We start from the raw sequence: 16,707 nt of genomic DNA on the forward strand, positions 1-16,707 counted from the left end.
TACTGCACTCATCCCGCCGGCCGATACTCCCGGGTTACAAACTGGAGTTCCTCGTGTATCCTGACGACGTATGCAGAGTCACTACCACAAGAGACGAGGAAGTAAATTCCCTCACATAGGTTGGAATTCCTCTCCAAATGACCTAGCTTCGTAAAGCAAAACCCGCGAATGATTCAGTAGCATGCAACGTGTTAGAGCTCCGCACGTGGGTACTTGGCTTGATATCGGAAACGAAGAGGCGCTACGGTAAGGCCATTCTCAGGTTCGTCTGTGTTGGCGATTCCACTAGTCGATCCACCGTAGATTCTACTCTATGCTGATGATAAGGCTGTTGTACAGCCGTTCACGAGGCAACTACCTGCGACAAAGAATGATAGAGTGTGGACATTGGAGTAAGGATCATAAGTATTGAAAAGTTAACAAGCTATGTACCGACGATCATGGCATACGGGACATCGCTGCAGCGGCGGGTGGGCGTCGCCGTACCCTGTACCGCACGTGACGGATCCAGTAGATGGTCTTTGCGGACAGAGTTTACATTGTTGTATCAGCCCTGTGGTCCAGGAAATATTTTGACAGTAAGTACTAGTAGAAAGTAATACGATCCGAGGATAGAAGAGAACAGGGTGTTCAACTTGAAACAGCCTTCACAACGAGCGTCTAAACGCCGCCCGCCCTCCGGTAGCTGCTTCATACGCATGAATTCGAATAGTATTCAATTGTCCGCTTGCGGTGACGATGCGGTTGTGTAGATGAGTCAGTTATCGATGGCTCGCTCAGGTGAGCTTCAGGACGGTCTATGTCAGCGATTTCCGCAGGCCGATCTACCACGTATGCTTGTTCGGCCGGCTTGCTCGGTCGGACTCACTGACCGGACATGTATAAGAAGCTCAGCGTCGAGGTACACAGACTCTCATTCGCAGGCTCGTCACCTACTCTTTGAGTTCTCTAAACGCCTTCGCTTCAACCGTATCCAGCTGCAAGTACCTAACTGAAGATGGTTCGCAACACTACGTCCCTGGGGGGCACAGCGTCTGACGTGACGATCGGGAGGATCGGGGTGCGTGTGTCCGCGACGAGTCGAACCGGAGTCTGATCTCTACTTGGCTGAACAGCATGGCTTAATGATGATGACGTCCGTCTCTCTTGGTCATTCTCTCTGCGTACTCTGACAGCGTCGCGTCAACAGATGGAGGGGGAAGACCGACGCCCTCTCTGATGAGGATGCCTTCGACGCCATCAAGTCCGGCATTGACGCTCTCCCTCCTGGCGTGAAGATGATGCTCAACAGCGGTAGGTTGCCGGATTCTTTCCGTTCCGCGTACTGCTCATGACGTTGGGCCAGGTGAATTCTACGGCCCAGATATGTCCACCGCGAACCTCGAGCTCGTCGCGCGATTCTTCGAGAAGTACCCCGAGTACGCTGACCGGACGTTCCTCTCCGTTAAGGCAAGTGTGTTCCATTGTTCCGCTGCCACATCGCGCTTATCTCGATCCTCCGCAGGGTGGCGTGAAGTACCGCAGCTTCGCCGTTGACTCCTCGTGAGTGCTCGCGTTCCTTCTCGCGTCACCTCACTGAATATCTGGGAGCAGGCCGGAGAATCTCAAGCGCAGTATCGACGCGATAAACGCAGCCCTACGCGGGACCAAGCACCTGGACTTGTTTGAGTCTGCACGCGTCGACTCGAACATCCCCATCGAAGAGGCCGTTCGGACGCTCTCGGGGTACGCGAAGGATGGTCTGTTCGACCACATCGGGTTGTCTGAGTGCAGCGCTGAGACGCTGAGGCGGGCGTACGCGGTAGGTTACCTTCCAATGTCTTGTCACCGCGAAAGGATTTGACGCGCGCGCTGTTCGCAGGTGCACCCCATTGCGGTGGTGGAGATTGAGATCAGCCCGTGGTCCTTCGAGGAAGAGACCAAGAAAGGTATGTCCGTCCACCTCTAGCGTATTCGCCCAATCTTATTGAGCAAACCGTAGTTATCGCGACGGCACAGGAACTTGGCGTCGCCATCGCCGCCTACTCGTACGCACCTTTCCTTACGCACGTCATACCTACGCAGGATTGATAGGGTGCCGACGCAGTCCATTAGGCCGGGGCTTCCTAACTGGGAGCATCAAGAGCCGGGACGACCTCGCCGGTTAGTCCAGCTCTTCATTCGAATTACTCGCATTCGACTAACCCTGCGCAGAGGGCGACGTCAGGCGAAACTTGACCCGCCTCAAGGAAGAGGTACGCCAGACCCGCTCACCGTACAGCACATATACTTACGCGTGCATATACTCACCCTCGCATATACTAACCGCACATATACTAACTCGCGCACATACACACCCTTCTCCATCGATATGCTCATCTGGGCGTATACCCATCCGCGCATACATCCACCTGTGCACGTTCCCGTTCACATGGTGGTCCACACTTCATACAATAAAATAATATACGGCACTATGCGCAGAACCTCGCACACAACCTCACGCTCGTCGATGCGCTCAAAGCGATCGCGGAAAAAAAGGGCGTGACTCCTGCGCAGCTGAGCCTTGCGTGGGTCTGCTCGCTCGGCCCCCACATCGTGCCCATTCCTGGGTCCTCGTGCGTCGATCTCTTCTTTAACGGTCCGTGTTCCCGCTCACTAATGGCTGTGATGCTTCGCCCGCGTGAACATGCAGGAACAAGAAGCGCACGCTGGAGAACCTCGCCGCGGGCGACGTCACGCTCACGGCTGAAGAGAAGGCCGAGATCGAGGCGGTCATCGCGGGGCATGAGGTCAAGGGGGATCGCTACTATGGCGACCCGAAGGCTGCGCACCTGTGGGGATGATTGCAATTTGCTGTTTGACGCTCATCGCTGCTGGCTTGAAGTTCGCCGTCGTTCGCCCTGAATTCGTTGTTGGTCGTTGTGCGCCCTGAGCGGAGAGTTGTAAAACCTGGAATGCGCTGCTGACCAAGACGTGTACTGTAACCGATATGTCTCTGACAGGTAATGGAATTCGCAGTTCGTGTCTGATCTGTGTCTGCCACGGAGTGGTCAAAGTCCGCCGGCGCACTGCTTTTGAGACAGGGTCAGACTTGCCACAGCTCACCTGGCACTTCTGTGCCTGCAGTCCTGTACTGATCCCGCGCAACATTTTTATTCCGACGCTTGGAATACAGAATGGGGAGAGGTGCGTGCTCGCGTTGTCCGATGGCACACTATGTCCTGCGCCGCGCGTACGAGTCCTGGACGCCCACGCGTCTATAGCATGGTACCGATCCCGCACAGTATTTTTGTCCCGTAGCCAGGAATACAGAATGGACAGACGAGTCTACGGTCGATTGGTCTGATTCAACTGGCGCCCTACGGAGCGCTTATTCACATCACCCCCTGCTTTCAAAATATCCAGGGCCTCAACAGACGGAGCCTCAGGTGAGTAAAAACTGTTTGTACTTTCTTGTTACAATATAAGAAAGCACTCTGAGGTACTGCACAAGATAATTGCAGAAGTCTCCAACCTGATATCAGCACTAACAAGACATACACTTGCACCAACGGTAGCCTGCGCGCTTCGTGGTTCTCTCGCTCGCTCACAATGATGGTTGAGAGTGTGGGCGGGAGCCACTTGTGCACAACCCCATTATTAGTGAGTGACGACTTTTTCTTTGGAAGACGCATGATGGCGCAACCTGCAGCTGTAGCTCGCGCAGGACACCCAGAGCTCGAGAGGTGCAGACTGGTTATGCTTCCCCGCACAGCCGTGAGTGGCGAGTAGGGTAAAACTCAGTGTGAGGCCGCGTTCTTTGCAGAGACACCGATGTGGCATCTAACAAGACTGCAATCGTATGTCGTCAGTGGCTCCGCCAAGGCAGAAGCCAGCGGTGAACTGACGAGAGGCGCCCATAGGCCGCCAACCGAATCAGACCAATAGACCATGCCCTCATGGAGAGATGTGCGTGTCCGCGTTGTCCGATTACATCTAGTGTCCTGCCCAGACATCGTGGCGTGTTGATGGGTGCCCTGGATCAAGTAGCGACCTAGAAGTTGTGTCTACGATGCTCAGCACTCAAGCGCTGAAGCCTCAAAGCTTCAAGTGCCGGCACTGATTAACACACCAACTTGGTTGAAATTGCGGGCCGGAGCCGATGCTCGACAGGTGGAAAACCGGCACCGGGATGTGTAGCCTAGGTTGTGTCCGCTAGGTTGTGGACTATCCTCAGCGTGCTGCTCACATGGGATGGCAGAGACTCGTCATCAGCACATACTGCATTCACGCGAACTCATCTCTGGCGTTTGCGAGGACCGCAAGGACATTTTAGGACACTTCGATCGTATAGGCGTTGCTTGCAACGCGCCGTCAACGGCCTGCAAGCTAGCTCATCGCAGCCAAACGAGGAGCCGACTCGCAAGGCGGTATGCACACCGGAGCAGAAGTGGGTACCAATTGTTGGCTTCTCCGAGCATTTGAGGATTTCTTTAACTTCCTCAGCTCGTCTGTTTGGTTTATGTGGGCAGTTGCCTCAGCTGTCGGTGAGGGCGAGACTTAATGATGGTTTTCGTGAACAACTACTTCATGGTGAGTTACCGGTTCATCTACTTTCCTTTCGTGCGAAACCTGCCTAATCGCTGTCGACCGGCGCGAAGTTTCCCCATATCGAATTCGGCCTCCTGGGCTAAGGTGTCCTGCTCCGCGCTGAGCATGTGTGTAGCCTGAGTGTAAGTCGCTACACAGATTCCTATTATTGGTGTTCTACGAAAGCCTGATACTGTAATGCGTAACTTCTCCTCTGAAAAACGAAACTCGCATCCAATGCAACATCCCTACGAGACCACTGACTTCCTCTTGTTGAGAGCAATTTGTATACCGTCCTCGTGTCCTTCGCGCAAAAATGTACTGACAGAATTCCTAGCCAAGCCTGGCAGAGAAGCTCAGGTTGGTGCATCCTCAATTTCCGCCCTCCCCCTGTTTCTCACACCTGCCACTTTGCGCCCGATGACCCCCTCCTTGGGGCGGGACACTATGCACCAAGTAGCACATGGGTATAGTATCCTCTTGCATAAATGGATTGGCGTGAGGAGGGTCCCTCTGCATGGCAGCCTCCTCCATGGATTCTTTAGCAACATACGCATGTGCGTGCGTCATCATATTGGTGCTCATATGCATTAGTCGGAGGAATAAGACGGTGTTGCCTCTCCCACCTGGTCCTCCAGCCTATCCGATCATTGGGCATCTTAGAGCATTCTCTTTTACTCGTCAGCCTGAGCTCTTCCGCGAATGGACGGCTAAATACGGTAAGGCTTGATTGTTAGTGTGAAGTCTGCGACGCATCTGACGATGAGCTCTGTTGTCGCAGGAGATATTTTCCATTTGCGTATTTTAGGCCGCAACATTGTGATCCTGAATTCTTTACAAGTCGCGACTGACCTCATGGATAAGCGGGGTGCCAAGTACAGTGACAGGCCACCAGGTATCATGTTCCAGCTGTAGGCACACCAAACGTCTTCTTATGATCGCGGAGTGTCTGTCTGATGTGATACGCAGCATGGGATGGGATGCGAACATCACGTTCATGGAATATGGCTCGCGCTGGAAGAAGCATCGGAAGATTTTCCGGACATACTTCAGCGAGAAGGAGTGTCTCACGTATCGCGCGCAACAGACCCGCGCAGCCCATGTGCTTCTGAAAGATTTGCTACTACTCCCCCACGACTTTGCTGCATTGGCGCTACGGTATGGCACTCTTCCTACGATGGCGGTTCTCGTAATGTCACCAGAATAGCCGCGTGGTCTTGCAGGTTTGCTATGCGGAGCCTCTTGGAGATAACATACGGCCACGAGGTGCATTCTGACAACGACATCTATGTAAAGCTCACGGAAGACGCTCTGCACGGCGTCAATGAGGCGAAGCTGGGTGCCTCGTTGGTTGACCTCTTCCCGTTCTGTGCGTCATTCATGTGCTCAATTCTGGGGGCACTCAGCAGACTCATTGCAATCCACAGTGGCCTACCTTCCGCACTGGTTGCCTGGATGTTCGTCACTCACCGCCGCAGCACGACGTTGGCGGCCTGCCACTAGGAAAGTGCACGATTATCCATTCAATGACGTGTGGAAGCAGGTGGTACGTATCAGTGTGTCTGTTCATCTGAGCCTTGAGCCTCGGATGCTAACTTAGACCGTAGGAAGCAGGGATCGCTCAACCGTCTTTCCTCTCTTCACATCTGGAGCGATTCAATCTGGAAGATGCCAAGGAGTATGATCTGGATGACCTCAAGGGCGCCGCTGCCACCATCCTCGCTGGCAAGTTATCTCGCTTATACGTGCAGCTGTACCCCATCTGACACATCAACTCAGCTGGTGCCGAAACGGTTAGATCTTTTTCCTTTCACTGGTGTTCAACCTAATGGAAATATGCAAGACGTGGTCCCTGATACAAACATTCTACTTGTGCATGTTGCTGTTTCCGGAAGTGCAATGCAAAGCCCAAGCGGAAATTGACAGGGTGATAGGTCCCGGCAGACTGCCAGACTTCAGCGACCGTGAGGCCTTGCCGTTCGTGGAATGCATTCTGCAGGAAACTGTTAGGTGAGTGACCACCATGGTACATGCGAAAGTTATGACCCACAGTGTATCCTAGATGGCATCCTGTCGCCCCTCAGGGTCAGTCTCTCTGCTGAGGTTAGTTGAGCCCATTGAAGGTCTACTAATTCTCCACTTCCAGGCATCGCTCACCGGACTGTCGACGACGATATTTACAACGGGATGTTTATTCCGAAAGGTTCGGTGATAATTCCAAATATAATGTAAGTGCCGCAAACACATCGACACAGCGTATCTGATAATTTTCGGCCCAGGGCGATGAGTCGTGACGAGACGACATACAAAGATCCAGGGGCCTTCTATCCCGAGCGTTTCCTCTGCGAGCCCGAAGGCCCCGGCGAGCCGTATCTGGGTGCCGTTTTTGGGTTTGGTCGGCGGTACGTACCCGCGTAACCTCAAGATGCGTGGCCCATATGACAGTGCTTTCGCCACTCACAGAATCTGCCCCGGGAGGTACTTCGCTGAGAACGGCATATGGATCGTTGTTGCCACTGTCCTCGCGAGCTTTGATATTTGCAAGGCTGTCAGCAAGAATGGGAAGGCCGTGGAGCCAGATGTAGAATTCACAATGGACGGGCTGGCAAGGTACGCCAGAATTACACGGATGCGGTACGGAGATTCGCTGATGTTTGGCCGCCTTTGCAGTCATCCGAAATCTTTTGAATGTGTCTTTCGACCACGTTCGGAGATGGCGAAGAAGCTCATTATGCAGGATTCTACCTCAGATGAACTTTGATCTTCTTTAGGTGACGTTCTGGGCTTGCAATGTCGTTCAATTGAAGGCTGGAACATTGTATCTCGGGACGGAGAGTGTGTGTGTGTGCTTGATCGGAAATGGCATGAGAATGATATGAACCAGCCAGCCGTGTCGTTGCTTCGGATGGAGCATCGTACGTACCTCATTTTACGCCTTCAAGGCCGCCCATCAGATTCAGAGCGTAGACTGGAATTTGACTCACGTGCTCGAAACATTGAAAGTGGCTGCGAAGTGCTGGGATCTTGAGATTTTGTGCTGGGAGCCAGTCGCTGTGCATGGGAGAAATCACAGAGCCAGCCTTTTCCAGACAAGACGATGCAGAATTTGCAGCCGGCATGGACCGAGGAGAGACCAGCGAGAAGAAGCCACCGGTCTGCTTTGTGTGCTAGAAGGCCCGATTGCACCAGCATCGGCCTGCAGTTTAACAACGTAGTCACCCTGAGTAACTGGAGCAATCAGTATATTCACCAGAACGGCGGAGAGGATAGAAGAGATAAATACCATTACGCGCATGTACGAGAGACAGACAGGATGGCAGAAGGAAAGAATTGTGCTTCCCATCGTGACCAAAGCCGATCATGTCAGATGCTTCTTGGCGCCTCTCCTGTGCAGTAATGTGGTATTGAGACAGCCGTGATTGACCCAGAAACGTAGACATCAAGGAAAGTTCATTTTAGGGTTAATGCCCTGGAGAAGCAGTGCGACTCTTATGTGCGAAATTCTACGTTTGGTGCCGTATGTCATTTATTGCATAGAGTGTAGACCACGATGTGGACGGGAGCGTGCGCACATGGATATATGCGCAGATGAGCAGCATATCGATGGATAAGGGTGTATATATGTGTGAGTAAGTATATTTGCGGGTGAGTACATGCGACGGTGGCAATATGCATGAGTGAGTATATGTGCTGTGCAATGAGCAGGTCTGGCATACCTCTTCCTTGAAGCGGGTGAAGTTTCGCCGGACATCACCCTCTGCGCAGGGTCAGTTGAATGCGAGTAGTTCATATGAAGAACCGGACTACGCGCGTCAAATCCCCTCGCGATGGCAAGACGTCGGAAGGTAACCTACCGCATGTGCCTGCCTCAGCATCTCAGCGCGGCACTCAGACAACCCGATGTGGTCAAACAGACCGTCCTTAGCATACCCCGAGAGTGTCCGAACGGCCTCTTCGATGGGAATCTTCGAGTCGACGTGTACAGACTCAAACAAGTCTGGCAGGTGCTTTGTCCCGCGTAGGGCTGCGATTATCGCATCGATACTGTGCTTGACCTTCTCCGGCCTGCTCCCAGCTATTTAGTGAAGTGACGCGAGAAGGAACGCGAGCACTCACGAGTCATTAGGCCGTGCTGTTCAAGCAGAGATCAGACTCCGGTTCAACTCGTCGCGGAGACACGTGCCCCGATCCTCCCAATTGTAACGTCAGACGCTGTGCCGCCCAGGGTCGTGGTGTTGCCAACCATCTTCAGTTAGGTACATATGGTTGGCGTGTAGAGAACTCGAAGAGTAGGTGACGAGCTTGCGAAAGAGAGCTCGTGGGTCACCTCGATGCTGACACCTTATTACTAAGTATATGTAGTCCGTTATCGATCATGGAAAGCTGAACAAAGCTAAACAAAGCCGGCGACCGTGGTAGATTGGCCTCGCATGCAGAACCTGCTGAAAATATTTCCTGGGCCACAGGCCTGATCTATAACATTGAACTGTCCGCAAAGACCATCTACTCCTGGCCAAAAGGATCCGTTATACGGTAAAGGGTGACCACCACCTTTGGCTTCGTCCTGGTGGCTGCAGCGCTATATCTCCAGTGATGTCAGTTATGAAAGATAATCTTTTCTATCAATAAGTAGCAAATTTTCATGAGAATTGCTACTTTTAAGTAGACTTATCTGTAGGTGCATAGATTAATTTAGGATAATCTTAATATAATCTTCCAGATAATCTGAGGATAATCTGAGAATAATCTGAAGATTAGCAATAAAATACAATTTTAACTTTGACACTAGCCAGGATTGAACCCTGGACCTTAGGTTGATTTTATAAAATATAATTCCAAGTGACACTTTAGACCACTTGACCATTAGGCCATACATCACAACTATCTTATATTAAATTAGACATCTTTTTCTTGAAAAAGACTTAGCCAAATTCTGTCTATTAGAAAAGAGTAAGTAAAAGACACTTGACTTTTATCATAGATAGACAAGACTTATAAAAAAACATTACTCTGAGTCTTATAGTCTTTTCTAATGCTTGCAGCCTTCATATAATGTACAATATGTAATTAATAGAATATATGTTTCTACAGTTACTTCAGCAAAACAGAACTTTGCTATACAATTAGAAGATAGCTATAAAGATCTTGTATATATAAGTGCTCAGTCTATAATATAATAGACTCTAGAGTATAAGCCTAAAATGAACAAATAAAATACTGTCTCTCAATAACTTGTTATATATTATAAATAACTATATTAAGATACTCTATAGTACTGCATGATAGTTTACAAAAACTGTAAGCTGTAGAACAAGACTATAATAAGATGCAGAGTACTGTTTGTCTATAAGTCTTCTCTATCTATGATAAAAGTCAAGTGTCTTTTACTTACTCTTTTCTAATAGACAGAATTTGGCTAAGTCTTTTTCAAGAAAAAGATGTCTAATTTAATATAAGATAGTTGTGATGTATGGCCTAATGGTCAAGTGGTCTAAAGTGTCACTTGGAATTATATTTTATAAAATCAACCTAAGGTCCAGGGTTCAATCCTGGCTGATGTCAAAGTTAAAATTGTATTTTATTGCTAATTTTCAGATTATTCTCAGATTATCCAGAAGATTATCCTCAGATTATCTGAAAGATTATATTACGATTATCCTGAGTTAATCTATGCACCTACAAATAAGTCTACTTAAAAGTAGCAATTCTTATGAAAATTTGCTACTTATTGATAGAAAAGATTATCTTTCATAACTGACAAAGATGTTGGTTGGTGTCGCTGCATCCGACTCCTTAGGATTTGATCCACATACTGTCACAGAGGCCAAATGTTGCCCGGATTGGCCTGAATGGCAAGAAGCCATGCACGATGAGATCAGAAGGCTGGAGTTGAGAAAAGCATGGGTGTACGTGGACCCGCCGCCGCGATCGTCGGGCCAAAATGTTGTCGGCTCGAAATGGGTATTTCGCACGAAGCGAGATGCTCGTGGCGAAGTTACAGGCTATCGCGCACGCTTAGTGGCTCAAGGTTTCACACAAGTCGAAGGTGTCGACTATTTTTCTGACGATACCTATGCCGCCGTGTGCAAGCTTGCATCTATCCGCGTCATTCTCTCTGTCGCTGCCCGCAATGGATGGTTCACACATCAGGTCGATGTCAAGAGCGCGTTTGATGAAAAGATCTATATGCGGCCCCCTTCTGACATCGAGCTTGATGGCCTGAAGCCTGGCCAGATCCTATTACTACTCGTTGCACTCTATGGACTCCACCAGTCTGACCGACGCTGGTACATCCGTCTCCGCAAGATTCTCGAGGGCTTCAAACTTGTTCGGCTTGAGCACAATCACGCCGTGTTCTATCGGCGCCATCCTGATGGTGAAATATCTATCATATTCCTTCATGTAGATGATATGACACTGGTCTGCTCGCTACTCGCTAACCTGCTTCACCTCAAAGTAATGATCAAGTCTGAACTCGAAATCACGGACAATGGTGAACTACACTGGCTACTCGGAATTGAAGTCAGATGCAACCTCAAGAAGCACACAATCGCGCTATCACAACGGGTGTATATCGATTCAATCATTGCCCGCTATGGATTTTCTGATGCAAAGCCACTCTCGCAGCTCATGGATCCCCATGTCCACCTCTCTGTCGACCAATGCCCTGTTTCGACAGCCGAATATGCCGCTATGCGAGATAAACCATATCTAGAGGCATTAGGAGCACTACAGTATGTCTCCGTCGCTACTCGCCCTGACATCACTTTTGCAGTTGGACAACTTGCTCAGTTCGGATGGAACCCTGGCATTGCACACTGGAGTGCATTAAAGCGCATTTACCAGTATCTGAAGGGGACCGCGGACATCTGGCTCATGCTCGGCAGCTCGGAGGACAACGACATCATTGGATACTCAGATGCCGATGGCATGAGTACGGAGGGATGCCGTGCAATCTCTGGCTATGTTTTTATGCTCAACGGCGGCGCAGTTTCATGGTCTTCAAAGCGCCAGGACCTTGTTACCCTCTCGACAACCGAGGCCAAGTACGTTGCATTGACGCACGCGAGCAAGGAAGCCATCTGGCTTCGCTCTTTCATCAAGGAGCTCTTTGGTGACCCGGAACACCCCCTGCCTCTCCGTTCTGACAATCAGTCCGCTATTGCGCTCGCCAAGGATGACCGTTTTCATGCACGTACCAAGCACATCGACATTCGCTTTCACTTTATTCGCTATGCCATTGCTGAGGGGAAGATCTCGCTGTCATACTTAGTGTTGCGTAGTCCTGTCCTAGGACCCGGCAAGGACTGAGGACAGGACCCAGACAGGACTGCTCAGGACCGGACTGCATACTGGTCCTCTGCCAATCCTGTCTTAGTTCCAGTCCTGGTCTTCAACCATTCTGATTTGAATGTAGGACTGCATAGGACTGGTCAGGACTGGTCCTTATATACAGTGTAAGCTCGATCTTCAAGGGCCCAGCCTCAGTGCCAAGTGCCGAGACTGTAAGGTACCTTATTTCCGGTAACTATGCTATGAAATACCATAGGGTAGATCCTCTTCCGAAAGAATGAAAAGTCGTCCTACCTCTTCTTTTACATTGTCTGACACCTCTCTGAGACTTTGCGATGGCCACATCCTCTTCTCGAAACAAAAAGAAACAAGCCAAGGGGTCAAAGGCATCAAGGGCATCCACCAGCACTGCACAGCCCTCGCCAGATCCCTGCTCCAATTCTGACTCCGAACCATCTTCACGTTCTCGGAAGCGCAAGCACAAGAGCCAGGCGAGCAATCAGCCACCAAAGAAGGGTCGTCAGTCTCGACAGAGGGTCTCCATCATCGAGCTTGATGTCGAGGACACCAGACCGTCATCTCCAGATCAGGAAGTCGAGGACGACGATGAAAATGAAGATGGTGAGATCGACAAGGAGGGTCCCGAGGATGAAGAAGCTGGTGAGGTAATAGACTAACATCTTATAGTGGAGCTTGGAGATACCGCAGCTTAAGCAAATACACTTAGGAGTCTGATGGACTTGCATTGCCCGAAAAAACATTCATGAAGCATGATACAACGCGAGACCTCCAGACAATTTTTTCACCTCGAGTCACGGTCACATTTAAAGGCAGGGAGGGAGTGCGTACGGAAAAGGGCTGGTGGTGCCTGCTTTGCAAGTGAGTATTTGCAACTGAGCTCGAACACAAAATTGATGGTGCATGATGCAGAGAGAACCCAAAACTTGAGAAGAGGAAGGGCGTCCGAGCGGGCTGGTATAAGGGAGCAAACTCGACGTGCCGGCAGCATATTGCAAGCCAACACTACAAGGTCTACAGTGAGCGCTGCAAGGAAGATAATATCAAGGAGAGCAAGGAGGCGATACCCAAGAAAGTACAAGCAGAGCGTGAAGCGGCAGAGACAAATAAGGAAGGTGCTCAGAAGACGCTTGATGGTGTGGTGCAGAAGGTGGTGGGACCAAGTGCCTTCTCTCGGGAAGCTATCCTGGATGCTGTCGTCAAGCATGTTGTCTGTGGTGACCAGGTAAGGCGACTGATGTATTAGAATACCTTGCTCTCACTGTTACTGCAGGCTCTCCTCCTGGCTGATGATGCAACTTTTACGAATTGCCTGGTAACGATGCGGGCAAAGACAACTCGCGCTGACCTGCCAACTCGCGGAACTGTTAAGACGCAGATCAAGAACGAGTTCATTGACTACGTTGAGCATCTCAGGACAGACATTGAAGCTGCTCCTGGTGAGGTTGCAGTCAGCTGGGATCTGTGGAGCCAGGAGCACACAAGTGACCCATATTTTGGAATGGCGGGCCAGTGGATTGAATTCAGTGATGTAGGTTGGAAGTTGCGTGCTGAGGTGCTTGCGATGCACAAAGTGGCAGGGTCTCATGATGGTGACAACTTAGGGAGGTATTTTGTTAAGTTCACGGATCGTGTAGGCATTACCTCGAAGTCTCACAGCAAGGTAAGCCCCGGCCATCTGTCCTCGGCACGGTGTGGGTGACTGACTTTGATATCAGCTCGGGAATGTCACTGCAGACAATGCATCCAACAACGACACCACCGCCACAAAGGTATCGAAGATCCTGACTAATCGCAGTGCTCCTTGCTGGATACCCAAGGAGCGCAAGCTTAGGTGAGTTCCCACTCTGTGTACACCATGTGCGGTGCACTGATATCTGTGCAGCTGTCTAGGTCATGTCATCAGCCTGGGGATCGAGGACTACATGTCCGAGATCACCCAGATTGCTGTCATTGAGACCAAGCAGGCAATCTGGGACTACGACCCGTCACTTCCCGAGAATCGTGCGGTCATCGGAGGGCTCGACATCATTGCTATCATCCGCACACTAGCCATCAAGGTAGTATATTAGATACATATAGGTACTGCTGTTCTGATATGTATTCTTACAGATTCAGGCATCGGGACAGCGCAAAGAAGTTTTCGAGCGCTATCAGAAGGAAAGTGGGATTACCCATCCCTTCATCATCCCCTTGCATGGGAATACCCGCTGGGGGAGTGCACACAAAATGTGTGAGCGCGCTTTGCAGCTACGGGCAGTGAGTAGAGGTTCTCCTTGTCTTGATTTCACATGTTGGGACCGTCAGTCCGATAGGCAATCAATATGTTTGTTGCGACTGCGGATGAGAAGTTTGGCCTGATAACAACTGTCCGCCAGAACGGCAAGGTTGTCAAGAAAATCCGGTGGTCTGCATTTCAGTTGTGAGATTCCGACTGGCGTCGCGTGCAGTTGTGTCTTGACATCCTCGCTGTGAGTCATGGAGTTGGATCTTTCACTGCGCTATCCACTGAACTCATCCAGGATGCAAACAAATATCAGCAGCACTTCTCATCTGACAAAGTCCCCACACTTCACCGCGTGATTCCCGCGCTTGAAATGCTCTGCACGCGGTGGGAGCGGAAACTAGCCGACATGAAGTACACGCTCTTCCATTCTGCCATTCAGCGTGGCCTCAACAAACTCAACAAGTACTACACCAAGCTCGATGACTCTTGCGTGTACATTCTATCAATGTGTACATCAATCCACCTCGTTTCTATCTACCTTCAATCTCAGCTCATGTTGCCATTCAAAGTGCTTCACCCATATTACAAGCTCGCATATATAGAGAAGAAATGGGGTGGTGCAAAGGAGCAAGAAGAGGAACTTGCCGCTGGAAACATGGATGCGAAAAACTGGCAAGAGGTTGCTACGACAACTGTGAACAAAGCAGTAAACATCTCACTTTTTTTGTATATCTCTTAGCAGGTACTGACAGTCGTTGTCAGATGGAGGAGTACTGGCCTAAGCGACTTGGGTTCAGGGCTCAGAATGTCGCTGAGGCTGCAGCAGCTGACGTGCGACCCTCGGCACCTCCAAGCGACAACAATGACGACGAAGAGGATAATTATGATCGTGACCGCAAGCAACAACTGGGTGCGGACCCAGAAGGGGGTTGGATGGCAGAGCTCAAATGGTATGTCGAGGACCCAGCCGCAAATGTCATGAAGGACACAGATCTCCTGGAGTGGTGGGCGGTACATTTTGAATATCCTTTTCCCTCACAAATCAATCTGAAGTCCAAGCCAGAGGCACGTTGATGTCTACCCTACTCTTGCACGGATGGCGCTGGACATCCTAGCGATCCCAGCATCATCTGTGTCTTGTGAACACCTGTTCTCATGCGCGAAGGAAATCTCTACGGATCGTCGCTCGCGCCTAGGTTCGGATTTGTTCGAGTGGATAGAATGTCTGCACTACCATTGGAAGGAGGCCATAATTGATCTTGCACGCGTCAACCAAGATGTCATGGAGCAGCTGGAGTTAGACTTGCAGGATTTTGAAGTTATTCTCGAGGACGAGAAAGCCTTGTGTTCTGAGGACTTAGGGGGCATGGAAGACTCACTCTCAGACTAGTCATTGTTGTAGAGTTGTAGACAATGTTGAAACTTATATGGTCACCAATTCAGAGCTCGGAAGACTCGCGACGGTACAGTTCTGCGGTGCGTGCACGCGGCTGGTGTGCCTCGCCGCGTGCACCTTTAGTGCTGACCGAAAACTATGTCCGCGTCCATCTCACATTTCGCATTTCGCGGATGTTTTGTCACAATGGGCCTCATATCTGGTGACTGACCCTTCCACTTCCTCAGCTGCAGTGCCTCAGGCTCCAGTGCGCACTTGTGATCGCACGACCCAGAGGCACATCTTCGACGTGCAGAAGTGAGCAAGCAGCGGGTCAGGGCGCAGGTCTCACGAGGTGAGCACGTCATTGTGCGTTCCGTCGGCTCATGCCAATAGGACGAGTCTTGTCATTCTCTTGTTACAAGCAGCATGTGCAAGATCGCAGGCTGATATTGACTCGGGACCGCGTTCTCGCACTTCAATGATGGCGATGGCAACGGCTTTGATTTTCGTGCATCAAACCACGGGGCATGACAGGGCACGACGGCGTTCATCTGCGATTGACTCGGGCACGCGTTCTCGCACTTCAACGATGGCGACCGCTTCGATTTTCACGCATCAACACTACGGGGCACGACGGCGTTCATAACCCAGGGTGACGCTAACATTGGTACGTTCCGATCTCATTTTCTGACGCATTACTAGGTACTGAGTTATTGTTTTTCGCGTCCTAGGCCTTCCGTGCATGCGACTTTCGAACAACCACCTCCGGACGAACTGACCTTGGTCACGCATCCTTCACGGCGAATGTCGACCCCGCGCATTCTTTTGATTGCCCGTCGGTCCCGCTACTGGAGAACAACAAATGTCGTGCGCGCGTCGGGCGAGTTGACAACAAACTTGGGGTGGAATGAGCACACCGGCAGCTAGAGTGGGTACAGCTAGCGTGCGAGGGTGAAGTGCTCATGGTTCGTGTGGACTCGCGTGCGCACCGCATCACATCTTACCTGGAATGGACCTCGATGTTGGACTTGTACGCGGGTCCGACGGCGCTGCGGTGACCAAAAATTCGCGACGGTGCGCTGGCGTCGTCCGATCCCATCACGGCATCGCCCTTTGGACATGAATGGAGTAAAAGGCGGAAAGCGGGGGAAATTCGCGAGCAAGAAGGCACAAACTTCGTCAGGTGTGTGCTCTGATACACCCTCTTGTTATTCTGTGACGAAAGACTCATGTCTTCTGCGAC

The 16,707-nt window shown here is 50.8% G+C and overlaps 6 protein-coding genes across 6 annotated transcripts; 5 read left to right on the forward strand and 1 right to left on the reverse strand.

Annotated features, from left to right (window-relative positions):
- Positions 1–997: 997 nt before the first annotated feature.
- Positions 998–2,822, forward strand: SCP_1602340 (Pyridoxal reductase; the record flags this gene model as incomplete). Its single annotated transcript, XM_027764683.1, has 12 exons — positions 998–1,060; positions 1,116–1,135; positions 1,190–1,293; positions 1,346–1,449; positions 1,505–1,542; positions 1,594–1,801; positions 1,862–1,928; positions 1,982–2,027; positions 2,087–2,142; positions 2,194–2,234; positions 2,461–2,594; positions 2,672–2,822. The coding sequence occupies 12 exons, from the start codon at positions 998–1,000 to the stop codon at positions 2,820–2,822; spliced, it is 1,032 nt and encodes a 343-aa protein (XP_027620484.1).
- Positions 2,823–4,785: 1,963 nt separating this feature from the next.
- On the forward strand, positions 4,786–6,314 carry SCP_1602350 (cytochrome P450; the record flags this gene model as incomplete). The annotated part of the gene is made up of 7 exons (XM_027764684.1): positions 4,786–5,105; positions 5,143–5,267; positions 5,330–5,459; positions 5,518–5,706; positions 5,772–5,917; positions 5,976–6,094; positions 6,156–6,314. 7 exons carry the CDS (start codon positions 4,786–4,788, stop codon positions 6,312–6,314), a joined length of 1,188 nt encoding a protein of 395 aa, XP_027620485.1.
- A 110-nt stretch (positions 6,315–6,424) lies between these two features.
- SCP_1602360 (hypothetical protein) lies at positions 6,425–7,309 on the forward strand (the record flags this gene model as incomplete). The annotated part of the gene is made up of 6 exons (XM_027764685.1): positions 6,425–6,558; positions 6,611–6,633; positions 6,695–6,776; positions 6,828–6,950; positions 7,012–7,158; positions 7,219–7,309. The coding sequence occupies 6 exons, from the start codon at positions 6,425–6,427 to the stop codon at positions 7,307–7,309; spliced, it is 600 nt and encodes a 199-aa protein (XP_027620486.1).
- Positions 7,310–8,315: 1,006 nt separating this feature from the next.
- Positions 8,316–8,794, reverse strand: SCP_1602370 (hypothetical protein; the record flags this gene model as incomplete). The annotated part of the gene is made up of 5 exons (XM_027764686.1): positions 8,316–8,351; positions 8,403–8,613; positions 8,665–8,680; positions 8,732–8,738; positions 8,792–8,794. 5 exons carry the CDS (start codon positions 8,792–8,794, stop codon positions 8,316–8,318), a joined length of 273 nt encoding a protein of 90 aa, XP_027620487.1.
- A 1,517-nt stretch (positions 8,795–10,311) lies between these two features.
- Positions 10,312–11,859, forward strand: SCP_1602380 (hypothetical protein; the record flags this gene model as incomplete). Its single annotated transcript, XM_027764687.1, has 1 exon — positions 10,312–11,859. The coding sequence occupies one exon, from the start codon at positions 10,312–10,314 to the stop codon at positions 11,857–11,859; it is 1,548 nt and encodes a 515-aa protein (XP_027620488.1).
- Positions 11,860–12,176: 317 nt separating this feature from the next.
- On the forward strand, positions 12,177–15,476 carry SCP_1602390 (Zinc finger BED domain-containing protein RICESLEEPER 2; the record flags this gene model as incomplete). The annotated part of the gene is made up of 12 exons (XM_027764688.1): positions 12,177–12,506; positions 12,569–12,720; positions 12,772–13,084; positions 13,133–13,522; positions 13,578–13,693; positions 13,745–13,919; positions 13,972–14,118; positions 14,175–14,246; positions 14,310–14,330; positions 14,382–14,792; positions 14,849–15,097; positions 15,150–15,476. 12 exons carry the CDS (start codon positions 12,177–12,179, stop codon positions 15,474–15,476), a joined length of 2,703 nt encoding a protein of 900 aa, XP_027620489.1.
- Between the last annotated feature and the right edge of the window lie 1,231 nt (positions 15,477–16,707).

Source organism: Sparassis crispa (assembly GCF_003851025.1).
Source record: "Sparassis crispa DNA, contig_000015F, whole genome shotgun sequence".
Classification (NCBI taxonomy): Eukaryota; Fungi; Basidiomycota; class Agaricomycetes; order Polyporales; family Sparassidaceae; genus Sparassis; species Sparassis crispa.